The sequence below is a fragment of the Apodemus sylvaticus genome, chromosome 18 (assembly GCF_947179515.1).
Source record: "Apodemus sylvaticus chromosome 18, mApoSyl1.1, whole genome shotgun sequence".
Lineage (NCBI taxonomy): Eukaryota > Metazoa > Chordata > Mammalia > Rodentia > Muridae > Apodemus > Apodemus sylvaticus.
The window spans coordinates 44433559-44451159 of NC_067489.1; the positions used below are offsets into that span (position 1 = coordinate 44433559).

At 40.7% G+C, this 17601-nt stretch overlaps 1 protein-coding gene across 1 annotated transcript in view; it reads left to right on the top strand.

Moving 5' to 3' along the window:
• Nucleotides 1-17601, top strand: part of Enpp6 (ectonucleotide pyrophosphatase/phosphodiesterase 6) — a 104345-nt gene that overhangs the window by 56774 nt on the left and 29970 nt on the right. Inside the window, exon 3 of the mRNA XM_052162694.1 lies at nucleotides 10420-10531. Within this exon, the coding sequence (XP_052018654.1) occupies nucleotides 10420-10531 (112 nt within the window). The remainder of the gene's footprint in view (nucleotides 1-10419; nucleotides 10532-17601) is intronic.

Here is a 17601-nt window from a genome sequence, read left to right on the forward strand (position 1 = left end):
TCTATCTACCTCTATCCATCTATCTATCTATCATCTATCTATCTATCTATCTATCTATCTATCTATCATCTATCTATCTCTATCTATCATCTATCTATCTATCATCTATCTATCATCTATCTATCTCTATCTATCTATCTATCTATCTATCTATCTATCTATCTATCTATCTATCTATCTCCCTCATGTGCTTTTCTTCTATTTTCCTACCCCTCACTCTTGTATCTGTCCACTTTGTCATCATAGGAAATTTTATTTCTACTTTTCAGTCAAATATGCACGCGCGCATGCACACACACACACACACACACACACACTTTGGTGAGGAGTTTGACTAAATCTGGTTTCTCTTTTCAAAGAACCAACTCTTCATTTCATTCATTCTTTGGTTTATTTTTTGTTTTTAAATCTGTTCACTTCTGCCCTGATTTTTTTTTTAATCTTCTACTTTTGGTTTTGGCTTGCTTTTTGTATTTCTAAACCCCATAATGCCTGTCATTATGTTATTTACTTCAAGATTTTATGAGTTTTTAAGTAGAGGCACTTGTAGCTGTAAACTACCCTCCTAGGACTGCTTTCATGGTCTCCCACAGGTTCTGGTATACTGTTTCTATTTTCATTCTATTCTTGTATTTAGTTTTTTTCCTTCTGGACTTTTTTTTCAACAAGCAATTCATCATTTAAGAGTGAGCTAGCTGTTTGATCTCCATGAATTTATATATTTTCTATAATTTTTTTGTTGATGTATAGATTTACTCTATGGTGGTCAGATAGAATAAAAGAAGCTATTTCAATGTTCCTGTATTATTAAGACTTGCTCTGTGATCTTTTACATAATTTATCTTAAGGGAAGCATTATCCACCATGGAGAAGAATGTTTATCTGATGCATTTGAATGGAATGGCCTGTAGGTATCTGCTAGGCTTACTCAATCTTTGATACCGTTTAACTCCAATGTGTCTCTATTTTAGTTGGGGTGACATATATTAATTAGTAAGAGTGTTATTAAAGCCACCCACTGTTATTGGGTTAGGGTCAACCTGTGGGTTCATAGCTAGTAGCATTTGCTTTAGGAAATTAAGTGCACCCATGCTAGGTATGTATATGTTTAGAATTGTAATGTCCTCTTGCTGTCTTAATCTCTTAATAAGCATGAAACAGTCTTCTTTATGTCTTCTGACTATTTTTGGTTTGAAGTGTATTTTGCCAGATATTTGAACAGTATCACCTTTTTTGGGGCCTTCGGCAATGTTCTTCATTTGCTCATAATACACATTTTTATTTTTTCACTTCAAGGTAGCATCTTTCTTTGATAGTGAGGTGTGTTTCTTAAAGGCAACATACTGATGAGTCTATCCAAGCTATTAGTCTGTGTCCTTACGTCAAGAGCTGATATTAATATCCAGAGTTACTATTGTCATATGTGTATTAATTTTTGTCATTTTTTGTTGTGACTTTTTTAAAAAATGTTTTCCTATTTCTCATTTGATTAATTACTACACTAACATGGTTTATCTTTTTTTCTGTAGATTCATGGGTACATATGCCTTTGTTTTCAATCTGACAGATTATTGCTAATGTTTACTCTGGGGCCAGAATAGTGGCCAGGAACTCTTTAGACTGTTTCTAATAATGAAAAGTTTTTATTTCTTCTTCAATTATCACAAATAGCTTTACTGGGTATAGTAGCCTGAGTTGGCATTGGTTGTCTTTCAGAACTTGAGACATATTACTCTAAGCTTTTCTGGCCTTTAAAGTTTCTGATACAGAATCAGCTGTTATTCTGGTGGGTCTGCCTTCACTTGGGTGTTTCTCTCTTGTAGTATTCAGTATAGTTTCACTGTTCTGTACATTTTATGCTTTAACTATGACATGGAGTTTCCTTTTCTGGTCTTATGTATTTGCTATCCTTAACACTCTTGTACTTGAGCATCTCCTTTCCTACATTTGGAAAAATTTATTCTGTGATTTTATTAAAAATGTTTTATATCCTATTTCCATGAGAAGATTTTCTTCCTTCTCTTCTTATGACTCATAGTTTTGGTTTTCTTATGGTATCCTGTATATCTGCTGTGCTTTTTAAGAATGTTTTTATTAATTTATTTTTATTATTGAAGTGTTATAAGAAGGTTTCAACTCCTCTTCTTTGTCTTCAAGCCTTGTCATTCTGTCTTCCCTGGGTTCAGTTCTATGATTAAGCTTTCAACTAAACTTTTTATTTACTTAATGAAATTTTTTTCATTTCAACCAATTCAATTTGGTTTTTCTTCTGTGCTTCTCTCTTAATTTCCATATTCTATGATGGCTTAATTTTTTTTCAGATGTTTGCATACTCTCTTAGAATTCATTCAGGAGTTAATTTATATGCCCCTTCACTTCTCTGAACATATTTCTAAACATTATTTTGAATTCATTGCCTAGAATTTTGTATCTCTCTCCTTGGGAGGCCATTACTGTAGAGTTGGTAATTTTTGGCAGAGACGTGTTGCTTGGTTATTCATGTTTCTTTTATTTTTGCATTTGGGATTTCTTATCTGGAGTTAGGCCATTAGTTGAGCTTTTTAATTTAAGTCACCTTCATTCTCTCAGTGGGAACACTTGCAAAGTTCACAGGGGACTAGGTCATAGTAGGGTTGAGGTATAATAAGCCTGTGTACATGGCCCCAGGCTTAAGCATCCTAAGACTATAATTCTATTTGCACAAGACTATATAATACTACTTGTAACAATGATTGAGGCATAAATATCTCTGTGTAATAAATCAAAGTCCTCATGGTCAAAAACCAAAAGTTGCCCATATATACTAATGTATAAATGAATGTTAAGGTAAAAAGAGAATATAAGGGCTAAAAGAGTGCATGAGGACAGGAGTACTGAAGATGAGAAACAAAGATGCTTGCTTCTGAGCATAAGATAGGCAAGTAGACTTGATAGAAGATCAGTGGGCTGAAAGAAATGAGGTTATTTACAGCGGGCTGGCTGGCCAATTTCTGTCAGATTTTCCCCCCTCTAGAAAATACATGCTAGAATCAGTTGCTTATTACATATCCTTGCTTTAAATAAGATGCCTCTAATGCAGCTAACTACAATAGATTAACTTGTATGTAAGGGTAGCTTCTAACATACCCCTTTTAGGAAGGAGGCCCGTCCCATACAAGAAGGCATAACCAAGAATATGGCAGCTACTTCTTGGCAGATGTGAGAACAAATAGAGATCCTTACAACTTACAGCACTTGAGATACCTGCCAAGGTCAGAGGGTGGTAACTGTGGTGAAGTGACTAAGAGCTAGCAGACTGTCAGCATCAAAGCTAGAGTCAGAGATGGACAGAGGGGCTTCAACTAACTTTAACATGAAGAGCACATGATCATCTCCATGGCTGAGCCAGGGAGACAGCCATAGAACATGTGGGCACTCCATTGGCTGGGCCTATGGTAGCCCAGAGAAATAGCCAGTCTCAGTAGGAATGACCTCATCCTTCATCTGCTTTATTCCATTGCTTTATAAAAACCCAATTAAAAGGTTTTCTTCCTTTGGGGAGCCCTACCAACACTTGGGAGTTTCTCTTTCTTTCTTAATTTCTCACTTTCCTGTAGTCATTTTTAATAAATTCCCCTTCCACTGTGTATGCTCCCACAAGAGTGTGTGTCATTAATTTTTCTTGGATGTGAGGCAATGAACTCAGAGCCACTGTCTCCGGTCAGTCTTTGAGGATTATGAGTCTTACGTCCTTAGGTCATATACACCTGGGTCATAAAAGGTTCCATCAGCCTCAAAAACCTCTGCATCATAATTGCCATCACAGGGTATGCCCTCTATGAAAAGACATTAATGAAACAAAGCAATTGACCGTGAAGCCCCAATCACTTCAGGAAGTAAAGGGGAACCGACTGTATTATGTACATTAATACATTAGTTACTGTATGTGAGGTGGGGGGGTGGGGGCAGTGAAAGACTATTGGATTGGTAGATGTAAAGTAGAAGTGGGTGTAAATAGAACCAGGAATGGTAGGTAGGCCAGAGCAGAAGAGGGAGAGGTGTCTACCTGGAACTAAAGGAAGGTAGACAGAAACAAGAAGGGTAAGAACTGCCGTTGGATGACACACTGCAGTCACAATTCTTGGGATGCTGAGACCTCTACCAATCGAGCCAGACCAGAGGAGAGGGGAGGGGAGGGGAGGGGAGGGGAGGGGAGAGGAGAGGAGAGGAGGAGAGGGGAGAGGAGAGGAGAGGGGAGGGGAGGGGAGGGGAGGGAAGAGGAGAGGAGGAGAGAGGAGAGGAAAGGAGGGGAGAGGAGAGAAGAGAAGAGGAGGGGAAGGAGAAGGGAGAAGGGAGAAGGGAGAAGGGGGAACCTGCTACATTAACATTGGATATTAATTAAATAAACAATGAAGAGTTTTTGGAGGTCAGAGATCTTGAGGGGATATAGCCTATGCATGCTGTCTGGCCTAATTGCTGGATTCAGCCTCAAGAGAGCCACCATTCCTCCCGAGTCCCCGGAAGTCTTTCTCATTCTCAAAAAGTTCTTTTGCGATGGGTAGGCCTGTTCTCTTATCTGAGACTTCTGTCCAGTTCATGGACAGTGCTTCAGGAATGGGGTCTTGGAGACTCACCATGCCTCTAGGTATTCCTTCAGAAGCCTGGTTTCCAGTGCTGGGTAATTCTTGTTGTTGGGCATGCTGCTTGGAGCCTGTGTCAAAGTTTCTGGGCAGATTCTGTCTTAGACTAAATTCCAGTGCACTGAGCCCAGCTGCTCTGATTCAGTTTTGTTGTTGTTTGTTTGTTTGTTTTTGTTTTTGATTGTTTTTTTCTTCTACTGTCTAGCAATACACTGTAGGCCAGGTTGCAATGTGCAGTCCCATGACACTTGGTCTGAGTTTTCTAGGAAAGCTATTCACAAGGAATCTCGGGATTCAGAGTCCTGTTGAAAATGGCATCTTGCTGATGCTCTGCTGAACATGGGTGCCAAGTGCCTAGTGCTGAGTATCAAGTACCATGTGCTCAGTACTGAGAAGAGGGTTTTCAAAATGGCATCCTCCAATGCCCCTGCTGTGCTAGATCTGTTTTCAGTCTGGTTACTGAAAATACAATGCAGTTTTCAACTTCTCTGGTCCCTGCTGAAGGAGAGGGCTCTTCTGGGAGAGGCAAATTCCCCAAACACAGCCCAAACAACAGCTCCAGGAAAGACTCTAAAGCCCAACCCTCTCTTTCTCTGCAAAATTCCTCATTTTACTTTGTTATTTCAGCCAGAAATATCTGCCTGTCTTCACCTCTTTTGATAACTGCCCTTGGCTTGTCATTAGACCGACACTTTATGAGGCACAGTCAGGCTACAGCAGGACTCCTGGGTTTGCGGCTGCTGTGGGGGAGGGAGGGGTGGATAGAGTCTACGTGAAGCTTTAGCAGAGTTTTACTCATGACTAAAGAACACACACTAAAATGGAAAGTGGCTAATTTTAAAAAGAAATAACAAATCCAAACATTGGTAAGAGTGGAACAGCGATGTGTCAGGAAGTCCAGATGGGAGCGAAGCCATATGACAACTTGCCAGTGTATGTACAATAGTTCTGTTAGTGACATATCCCAACAGGAACGCACCCCTAAATGAACTAGAGAGCATATGTGAAAATATTTATGTCTGCATAATCCATACCATTTAAAACCTGGCAACAAACCAGTGTCCAGCTGCTGTCTGATGGATAAATACAGCGGTCACATAATGGAACTTTTGTGTTCTAATTGGTATATTAGAAGGAAGTTACAAAGTTATCACTCAAACATCAGCTTTTGGCTTCTTATGACAAACACAACGGACACTTGTTTTTACAAAAGTGAGGTCAATTTGAATGAGTCATGATGAAAATATTTAGGTTTTCCAGGTCCCCTTTATATCACCAATTAGGAAGTGTCTGTCAAAAATAATAGAGATCAGACTAAGAATGAATAGTGAAGAGACTTGTTTGGGCCACATGAGAAGTAATGAACACGGCTCTGATGCTTACCAGTGTTCCTTCCCAAGTGCATACCCTGAGTCTTTCCACTTGGCTTTAGTGTATTGACTTTGGAATATTACTGCTTCTTGCCTTGGATTTTTTCAAGATGGCTGCCATGAGCCCAGGATCCCGTCTTCTTCACAGCCTACATTCCTCACCAGAGATGAGGGGCAGAGCTCACAGTACCTCTTTATCTTTTATAAGGAAGGAAAGCATACCATTTCACGCTCCTCAGTGGTCTTCAGGACTGGGTCACGTGACCAACCCCACCTGAAGGCACAGCAGCCGGAAGTGAAAGCTGTCTTCCTAGAGTAAAAGATGGGCTGGGAAGAGGACAGTTCCAAATGACTTCATTTTAGATCACTACTAAAATGGTTTATCGAGGCAGCCACCCCCAAAATGTGTTCTAGCTGACACTGTGTTATGTTTATTTCCCATCTTTTGTTAGACATAAATGTGCTTTCAGGCTCCACGACTTTATATTCTAACAACTCATTCCTAGAAGTGATTTGTCAGGCAGAGCATGACTGTAATAAAAACTGCCAGAATGTTGCTTTACAACCTTCCCCTCAGTAGATGAAAATGGCTGAAGACTCCAAGCAAAGATATATATATAGATATTGATATATATATAGATAGATAGACAGACAGAGATATAGATACAGATACAGATACAGATATAGATATAGATATAGATATAGATATAGATATAGATATAGATATAGATATAGATATAGATATAGATAGATATAGATGATATAGATATAGACATAGACATAGACATAGACATAGACATAGACATAGATATAGAGATATAGATATAGAGATATGCTTGACAGGGCGTTCCTTCCCGCGCCTTGAGCTCATTGTCTACTGCTGTATGAAAAGATTAACTGGAAAATTTAAGAAATAAATGATTGTTGAGTTTAAATATGTACAGCATTTGTGAGATAAAGATCTCACGATACCCTTCCTATTCTGTCCTCAGAGAAGCATCTCCCTTTGTCTACATCCCTTACACTGTCTGTTGCTCTCCAGACAGTCACTTGGAAGCCATCTTGGTTTCCAGGAGGATTGTGAGGGTTTCTCAGTGCTTGTAATGAAGTAACTCTTACTTTGCTCAATAAAGGTGCAAAAGTGTAGGAGGGATGGTTTAAGGGATTCAGACAGGAGGGACATACGCTATGATATACTTCCTTTAAATGGGAAAGATACTTTGAGAGACCATAATCACATACATTTTACTATAGGATATTGTTGTAATTGTTCTATTTTGTTAGTTTTAATCTCTTACCATGACTAATTTATAGATTAAATTTCATAGGCATATCTATATAGAGAGATATGCATATATGCACATATATACACATAAGTCTATCATCTATCTATCCATTATTTATCTATTATCATCTATCTATAACTATCATTTATCTATTCTATCATCTATCTGTCTGTTCGTCTATCTATCTATCTATCTATCTATCTATCTATCTATCTATCTATCATCTACAGTACAATAGAAGACAGAATGTGTCTTGAGGAATGTGATGTTAGGTAATCCCTTCATTGTTTGAAAATCACGGGCTATGTTAACACACATGAAGGTGGCTACAACATTACTAGGCAACATCATTTCATATTCATGGCCCATTGCTGACCGATACAGTTCATGCATTTCCACAATGCGTTTCTATGCTCCCTGTAGTTTCTAGCATCTATGGAGGTCTGCTATCCTCAGTGGTAAGAGGGTGCTGTTGTAAGCATTGTTCTAAGACAGGTCAGGACCCAGGGTAGACACCAATGGACATTCGTGGTTTGCTAATCGACTTTAAAAACAGTTGTGGAGTAGATTAGAATAGAAGGAAATAAGTCATTGTGTGTATTTACTTACAATTTGTTGACACTTTTGTTTCTACTGTAAGTGTGCCTGCCACTGTAGTATGTAATAGAGCAAGATGTTTTTATAAGTGAACATGTGTGTGGTAGGCATGTGTGTAAGCATGTTCACACATGTGTGCATGTGCATATCTGGAATGTGGAGACTGACCTCAGGAGTCAACCACAATGCCTCTGTACTTTTTTCGTTGAGGCAAGGTCTTTCAGTTGGACCAAAATCTCACTGGTATGGTTAGTCGAGGTAGCCAGCTTGATTGAGGGATACCTGGTCTCCACTTCTGATAACTGGAATTAAAGGCAGGCTATCATACTAATCTGTTAGTTATGTGGGTGCCAGGGATTTGAACTCTGATCTCTACTCTTGTTTGGCCAGTACTTTACTTGCTGGTTTATCTCTCAGCCCTACCAAAAAGTTTTCTAAAATACTGTCATACAGAAACTCTTGGGCATCCCTCCTAATTTCTAAATGTATTTGTCTCTATTTCTTATTTGATGACAAGCATGTTAAGAGCAGTGAATCACAGCAGTGAGAGAAACATTCTTGATTTTTCTCGTGGCCTAAGTAAAACATGTGTCCCTTGACGTTGAGAAGTATAGGATTTTCACTGTGGTTAATAACTAGCCTGTCAAGGACTTTTCATTCCGCCTGTGCATCAATTCACACAACAGTTTTCTTTCAAATTTGTAAGTGGTTAGCATTATTTTTTAGTTAACTATTACAATTGAATTCCTAATGCTGTTCCCTGTGGTCAGATTGTATTCATCGTGCTTAGAACTCCTCTGCTTCTTTGGAAAGTAGTGAGATTTTATTTATGGATGCAAATATGCTCAGCTTGCCCGTCAATTGCATTTAAAGCTTCGCATCTGATGCTCACGGAGGTAAAAAATTAAAATCTATTGAATTCACACCATCAATAACAATCCCCAAATTCTCCATATAGCTTACTCGTTCTATCTGTTTGTTGAAGTCTTTGGTACAGGGCTTCACAAAACTCAGGCTAGCTACCAATGTTGTATCACCAATAGACAAGTCTTTAACTCCTGATGCTCCTGCTTCAGCCTTCCGAGTACTAGGATAGTAGATACGGGTCATCGTGGCAGACGATTCATTGTATGTCGAATTAATTTCTGTTAAGGACACAGTCTCGTAGTTACACTACCGAGATTCCTCTGTGTGTGCATAGACATGACAGGTAAGCAGCAGTCTGTACACATAATGTCTATGTGGAGTCACAGCTCCTTCCGGATTTTCCTACGGTTGCTTTAAAACTAAAATGTTTGGTTTTGTCTCTTGAATCCCATCCTCTTTTTTTTTATTATTATTTTTTTTTACTGTTATGCATTTTGATATTTGGTTTTAAAAAAGTGATGCTTTCTCTTTTTTCCTTTAGTAGTCATTTAGTAGTGACTCATGCAGCCCCGTTTTTTGCAGCACCATATCTTTTATGCTAATGAGTGAATCTGCCTAGGAGTCCCTCTGCTATCTTTTACATCAACAGGAACCACCTGGCAGATGCGCTCAACATTGCCTGACTGCCTGCTTCCTGGTGGACTCCCCCCCCCCCATTTTATGTCCCCCACTTTTGCTCATTTCCACTTAGAAGCCATTTTCCCTGAGCTGCAAACAAGAGCCACATCTGGTGGTGTCTTTGTTTTGATACCGCACCCTACCCCCAAGCCCCACTTCTATCCCCCATAGCCTTGGCTGTGCCTTTTGCACCGTGTCATGGACAAGGACTCAAGCAAGACTGTCAGGAGGGAAAGTCTGCTCCTCGCTGAATTCCTCTACCACCTAGAAAGTGGGCACTGTAATCAGACTTCATACAACACACGCTTCCCTCTTTCCCATAAGACTAGACTCTGGACTGCTCTGAGAAGGAGACACCGGCTGATTCATTTTTGTTTTCTCAGCCTCAACAGCTCATAGTAAATGCCAATAAATATTTGCCTAACAAATGTAAACTGAGACTGGCTCACCTGTCAGCAGCTCTGTGTTCGCATACTCTGATTAAGTGTTTCTTCCTCCAGGACAAGACTTCCACTTGTCTGAGAGTCTGCAGTAGAAAACTTGAACAGATTCACACCAAGTTTTTGACTCTTATTTTTGGGAGAGGGAAGGCTCTTGCTTTAACTCGGTGAAACTGGCTTGCTGCTAGAACTCAAAAGTCAAAGTTATTCTTTATCACAGGATAGTGAAGCTGTTTTATAATTCTCTGGCTGGGGGACATTAGACTAGAAGGTGATATTTATGAAATCTACAAAAAAAGAGAGAGATTTTGGTATAGTAATTAATATTTATATTGTTTTTTGTGGGGCAGTTTCGGTCATGAGATTCCAGTATTACATTTAAGATACTACTTCAGTGAAGTAGAATTATAATTAAATATACAACTTAACCAGGAATAAGTTATTTTAGTTTATGAAAAGGTACAAAAATATTTTGACTGATGTGTGTTTTATGGAATAGGCTCTTAGCCCTATTTTAATTATTGGAGACAATAACTATTTTCCACTTTTTTTTCCTTGTTAGGGTGTGAAGTTGAGATTCTTGGTGTCAGACCAACTTACTGCCTGGAATATAAAAACGTCCCAACGGATATCAACTTTGCAAATGCAGTTAGTGATGCTCTCGACTCATTAAAGTAAGTGTCCCAAATTTTCAGCTAAAACATTGTTATTCCTTGTGTTTAAAAAAGCTGTGTGTGTGTGTGTGTGTGTGTGTGTGTGTTTAGATCAGGTGTGTGTGTGTGTGTGTGTGTGTTTAGAGCAGATGTAGGTGTCTGCAAAGGAGAGGATAGTCAAGTCCCATGTAACTGGAGTTGTAGGCAGCTGTGAGTCACCTGACATAGGTTCTGTGGAGCAAACTCTGTAAAAAGCAAAGACTTTTGTTTTGCTTTGGTTTTTGAGTCAAGGTTGCTCTGTGTAGCCCTGGCTGTCCCGGAACTTGATCTGTAGACCAGGCTAGCCTTGAACTCAGGCATTCACCTGCCTCTGCCTCCTGATTGCTGGGATTAAAGGCAGGTGCCCCTTTAAGTGCCACCATCACCCAGCAAGCACCCCTACCCACTGGGCCATGCCTTCCCTCTTCCTTGTTTCTTGGATGAATAGCAAAGCCTAAAGAGGTTTAGGAAAGCTGGCCCTAGGTGAAATGCCTCAGAGAGTTTTATGCAGTGCTTGGTCTGTGGTGTACTGGCTGTTTGTAACTGTGTGCAGTAACACTGTTTGGAAATGGTGAACAGAAGATAGAAAATACCCAGGGTTTGAAGATCTCCTTTTCATGTTGTTAGACAGTGTAGTAAGCATTCGAGCATCAGTATTTTCATACAAAAACTTCAACGAGTATTTGCCTGAAGGACAGATCTGTGACCAGATGAGTTTGGAGAAGTTACCTTTCAACCCCCTTGTTTGAAATGTGCAAAGCACATTAGTGCATTAGAACAAGGTACATTTTCCTCTTGCTCATGGACAAATACAGAGTGGGAAACATGCAAAGTCCAATTCCTCTCTTCAGAATAGTACATGGGTCTCTCGGGGGAACTGATGACCACATCAAACACAAAGCATCACAACCAGAAGTAGTGGGGCTGCCAAGATGGGGTTCCAGTTGGGAGCTTGCTTTAGCAATCATCAAGGAGGTGTCAGAGCTTGGGAGCTCCCGTTTCTAGAACTGGATTAGAGGTCACCTTGGTTGTTGAATGGGTTTCCTAGGTGGAGTCAAAGCAGAAGACACAGATAGAATTAGAGTATACGGATAAGGACAAGACCTTCGACCTTGCAAAAGAAACAGCTTGGTTTCCGGTGAGGCACAGTGAGAACCACCTTTCCTAAACCCAGTGCATGAATCACTGGCACCAACTGCAGCGACTGGCTATGATTACGACTGTCCTTCATACCAGTGACCAATCATGCATGGGACTCCAAGATTGCCTCGGATGCAAAGATGAGCAATTGAGTGAGGTTCCCTCCAAGGAACCAAAGGATCTGCTCTGCAGTTGGGTTGTCCTTGTAGTTGAAGGTAGCCTCGGTACAGAGGTGACTGGTGACTGACACTTTCACTTCCTTTTCTGACCCAACCTTGAGAGTGTTTGCTACTCATCCAGGATTAGCCAAGGAAAATGCAGGACCCTGTCCCATGCTGATTTTGAGACCATGCTACCCGTGTGAAATCAATCAAGAGGTGCTAAACCATTCTCAATAAATCAGAATGGTTTAGCACAATTGACTTAAGGAGAAAATGACTTTGAAATTTAAAAATTTTAAAAAATGAACTTGTTCATGTAATTTGTTTCTGGTGGTATTTAGAAGGTGCAGAGTCTGGGAAAAATTAACTTTTGAGCAAATGTTCTTCACATACTTTATGTATTGTGTGTCTTACACGATGCTGGTTGTTACCTCATCTGCTTTCTTTTTCTTTCTTTCTTACTTTCTTTTATTCTTGCCCACAAGGGCTAGGAAGCTATGTGCTTGCAGAGCTAGTATATTGTGTTGCTGTCTGGTTATGGCAAAGCATGCTTGCACAGCACGTGTGGCTGATGAACAGGGCTGGGACATCAGGACCGCTCTGTGACTACTCTATATCCAACATCTCCCAAATGCTAGCCATCGCCATACCCTACTGCCAAGAGTAATACAAGCATGTGGCTCATAATTGTCACGCAAACACCTCCATGTGTCCCAACAGCATGCTTATCAGTGCATTTATACATGTCTCACATTTATCATGTGTTGGAAATTGAATGGACTCTCTGTATCCAACTCAGTGGTCACAGGGAAAATAGCAAAGAGTGTTGCGTGAGCTGTAGACCAGTGGTGGACAATTTAACCAGACATCCTTATTTTTATTAGCTAACTTCCATCAGAATGCAGGAGGAATAAAAAATGGGGCTCTAGATCCTTGAGAGAAGATATGTGGGCTTCTTTTCCTTTTGCTTTTCTTTCTTTTTTAAGTTATTTATTTTATGAATATGAATATACCATCACTGTCCTCAGACACACCAGATAAAGACATTAGATCCCCTTATAGATAGTTGTGACCCACCATGTGGTTGCTGGGAATTGAACTCAGGATCTCCGGAAGAGCAGTCAGAGCTCTTAACCAATGAATGACCTCCCCAGTCCCTCCTTTTGCTTTTCTTTGTCAAGCCTTACCACAAGATAGTAGGACTCCAGGGAGATGCATCTTTATCTCAAAAATTGGGAAATGGGGAAGATTTTCAGATTGTTGCTATTGTCTTGGTGGTACTGATGTGTGAGTACTGTGTGTGTGTGTGTGTGTGTGTGTGTGTGTGTGTGTGTGTGTGTGTGTGAAGGCTTGGGTTCCTTTAGAAAGAAAAGGCCACAGAGAACCGCAACTCTATGCAGTTGGCCTCAGGATAGGTTTTCATGTGGTATGGTCTGGGGCGCTACTTTCCCAACTCAAGACCATTCATGGGGTAAGAACACCAGGCGCATGACCTTCAACTCCACAGACTGTTTGTTACTCACATAGTCTGTGACCTAGATGAAGTTTCTGGATTTTAACAGTGTAGATCTGGGCAGGATTGGGCAAGACTAATGCAGTTGTTGTGAGGGGTCTTCATACTGGCCGAATTAACAGGGCAGTTAAAAACAACCTCTTTACATGGAGGTAGAAAAACCATCTCTAACATAATCTAAGTCCTTTCTTTTTATGGAATGACAGTGAAGAATGGAGATGCTGACCCCTGCTCATCATCTCTAAGCTAGGGAATATTGGAATGAGAAGACCTGAAGCCTGAAGACCTGAAGCCACTGACTGAGGAAGGCAGTGGGATGACCTAGGTCCTCCTTCAGGAAAAACAAACAAACAAACAAACAAACAAACAAGCCCTTCTTTCAATTCCTTCTTACAAAGCAGACTAGAGATTAATGCTTATGAGTCAATGCTTTTACTCATGCAAAAATCAAATCTGTTGTCTTCAGGAATGAAGTGGTTGATAGTCTTAGCCAGATTAGAACAATCTAGATCAATGACACCCATACTGCATGTAAGCACTTGTGTGTGAATTTGTGCCTATGGTGCAAAGGAATGGAATTCTTGTGGTAGGTGTGTTGAGGCAATGCTGGCTTCCCATCAGATAGCCCTGCCTGGTGCAGCAAGTTCAGACACTAGAGTTCTTTTGGTTCAGTTCTATCTTGGATTCCTAACTATAATTTGAAGAGCATTTGGAAATTTCCACACATAAGTATTCACACACACACACCCCTCTGAATCTATATTGTTCATAGAGTTTGACTACCTTCCAGAGAGAATGGGACATAACTTAAGAAAGATCATTTAGACCTTGAACACAAAGTCTTACTCAGAGACATTTCAGCAGCAGTCCAACCCCCCACCCTCCACTTCCAAAACACAAGGCAGTTTATGGCCCATATCACTTGATTCATTGTCTTGGAAATTCTGTTTGCAGGAGGCTCATGGTTCAGTGAGTAAAAAAAAAAAAACTGTATCTGGTGCTAAAGACCAACTAAAGAATAGTTTGTGGAGTAGAAGAAGAGGGATCAGGAGGTAACCAGGAACCCCTGGTTGCATGGAGGGTATAGTAACTGCTTCCAACATGGTGCCAAGCAGATTGTACATGTAACCTGTTAAACAGAGCCCTGAAATCCAGGCTTGGTAGCACAACACCATAATCCCAACTATGCTAAGACAGAAGGCTCAAAGGTTCAAGTTCTGTCTGGGCCACAGGAGTGAAGGCCAGTACTAAGTACCTTAGTAAGTAAGGTATCTTAATGATGAAGTACCTGCCATTCATCATGAATCGGGTCCAAGGTTAGCACCCAGAATGGAAAATAACATAGAAAGGCCAAAAAAAATAAATAAATAAAATAAAATAAAATAATAAAAAAAAGCAAGCTCTGGGTAGCAGCAGCAAGGGACACAGCTAAGAACTTTAGTTGACCTCTGAACTACTGCATACGGCTCCAGAGGAGTTCCTTTGGCCATCTCAAATCTCAGAACTCCAGGCACTGTTGAAGTTCATAAATGAATGGATAGAGAGCAAAATAGTTCCTTCCACCTGGTAAAGGAAGCCAGTTCAAGTATCTTGGCTGGCTGGGTTCCTCTTCTCTGAGGACAGGCTATGAAGAGTAGAAAAGCTTGATCCTGCTCAGTAGGGATGAAACTCTGCCACCTGCTAAATCTACACTCTCAGGTAAAGGGATGAAGCTGACTGGAAGAAGGCATTTCATTTCCCTTCCTCCCTTCCTTCCTTCCTTCCTTCCTTCCTTCCTTCCTTCCTTCCTTCCTTCCTTCCTTCTTCTTTCCTTCATTTTTTCCTTCTTCCTTTTTTCCTTCCTTCTTCCTTCCTTTCTTCCTTCTTCCTTCCTTTTTTCCTTCCTTCCTTCCTTCTTTCCTTCCATCCTTCCTTCCTTCTTCTTTCCTTCATTTTTCCTTCTTCCTTTTTTCCTTCCTTCTTCCTTCCTTCCTTTCTTCCTTCTTCCTTCCTTCCTTCTTTCTTCCTTCTTCCTTTTTTCCTTCCTTCTTCCTTCCTTTTTTCCTTCCTTCCTTCCTTCTTTCCTTCCTTCCTTCCTTCCTTCTTCTTTCCTTCATTTTTCCTTCTTCCTTTTTTCCTTCCTTCTTCCTTCCTTCCTTCCTTCCTTTCTTCCTTCTTCCTTCCTTCCTTTCTTCCTTCTTCCTTCCTTCATTCTTCATTCCTTCTTCCTTTTTTCCTTCCTTCTTCCTTCCTTTTTTCCTTCCTTCCTTCCTTTCTTCCTTCTTCTTTCCTTCCTTCTTCCTACCTTCTTCCTTTCTTCCTTCCTTTTTTCCTTCCTTCTTCCTTTTTTCCTTCCTTCCTTCCTTCCTTCCTTTCTTCCTTCCTTCCTTCCTTCCTTTTTGCTCTGTGACCAGCACTACATCAGCAGCCCATTAAGCACACAAATGCCAGTGTATTAGTTGCTTTTCCGTTGTGTAATAAAACACCATGACCAAGGCAACTTATAGAACAAAGGATTTATTTGGCTTGTGCTTTTATCGAGTTATAGTCCATAATGGCAGACCCCTGCAGGGCAGCAGGGAGCAGGCACAGTGGCTGGAGTAGAGACCTGGCAGCTGAGCGTGCATATCGCAACCATTACCACCAAGCAGAGAGAATGAACTGAAAACAGGGGAGGATTTTACTCACGAAACCCATGGCTGGTGACACGCTTTCTCCAGCAAGGCCCTATGGCCTAGACCTCCCTAAACATCACCCTCAGATGGGGACCATGGGTTCAAATGCATAAGACTACGGGGCACATTTCCCTTTCAAGTCACTGCAGGTCGGTTTCCGAGACAGAGAAATGGGGATGTAGAGATAATTTTCCCATTCATCTGAGATATCGTTATTGGGAAGAGAAGCCAGAATTTGAAACCACATTTGTGCCCAAGGTAATTTTCACAAACTACTATGCATTCACTCCATTTATGAGACTTGTCTTAGTGTTTTACTGATGTAAACAGACATCATGACAACTCTTAAAAAGAATATTTAATTGGGGCTGGCTTACAGGTTCAGAGGTTCAGTCCATTATCCTCAAGACAGGAACATGGCAGCATCCAGGCAGGCATGGTGCAGGAGGAACAGAGAGTTCTACATCTTCATCTGAAAACCGTTGGCAGAATACTGACTTCCAGGCAGCTAGAATGAGAGACTTATAACCCACACCCACAGTGACACACCTACTCCAACAGGGCCATACCTGCTAATATCTGGGCCGAGTTTATACAAACCATCCCAAGACTTATGCCAAGATTCAGATCAACTTACTACTAATGGAGTGAGACTGTCAACGTGTCGAGGAGAGTATGAGAAATGCATAACTGAACACAAAGGATGCTGAGGAATGAAGAGATGCAGATATTGTTATATGTAGAAACAGCAGTAACACTGAGAATGATAAAACTATAATTTCGGGTTTCCAGCCTGCCCATCAAAAAAACTTAAAATTTATCCTATAACTTTTCTGCTACCTACCACCTAGGTTTCCAGAAATCTGAAAGATAACCATGAATGAAGTTTTGTGACTTTTAAGCTAGTGTATTTATTGGACAGTGCCCCAACATGATACTGGAGGGGCATACTGTCATTTCAGGGGCCTTCTTTTTAAACATTAAAGCATCTTTCTTAACAGTCAGGAACTAACCATAACTTTAAATTGCTTCCATTTCCCTCTGCCCAATTCTTCTCTCTTCCCAACGTACTTCAGTAAGAAAAATGGATGTGACATTATGAACTTTTTATATTGCAAAGCAATCTAGACAGAATTATAAGGTGATAGGAGACCTAGGTGTCCCTGAAATCCTGGGGTTGGAGGCCTCCTGCATCTTTCTGGGAACTGGGTTTGATAGCCACATGTCCTTCTGGCCTGGTTCCTGAGCCTAAAGCTGTAAATGGCCAATAGCAGACATGCAATCTGCCTCAGCCAACCCTATTACAAACGAGCTGACCTGTGATAGAGACCAGACCCACACAGGAAACAGCTGGCTACCAAGAATTTATCTGCTAAACTCCAAACAGGCAAGAGCTGTCAGCCCTGGGGGACTTCAGTCCCTAATGAATCAGTGAAATCTTAACCCAGAAACCTCTCACATGTGTACTCCCCATAACGCAAGCATCCCAAATCAAGTGTTCCTGGCATCTGAGGTTGACAGCTTCCTGAAACAACGCCATCAGGTAAATTGTGACACTTTCCAGCTTTCTGACCACATGGAGAT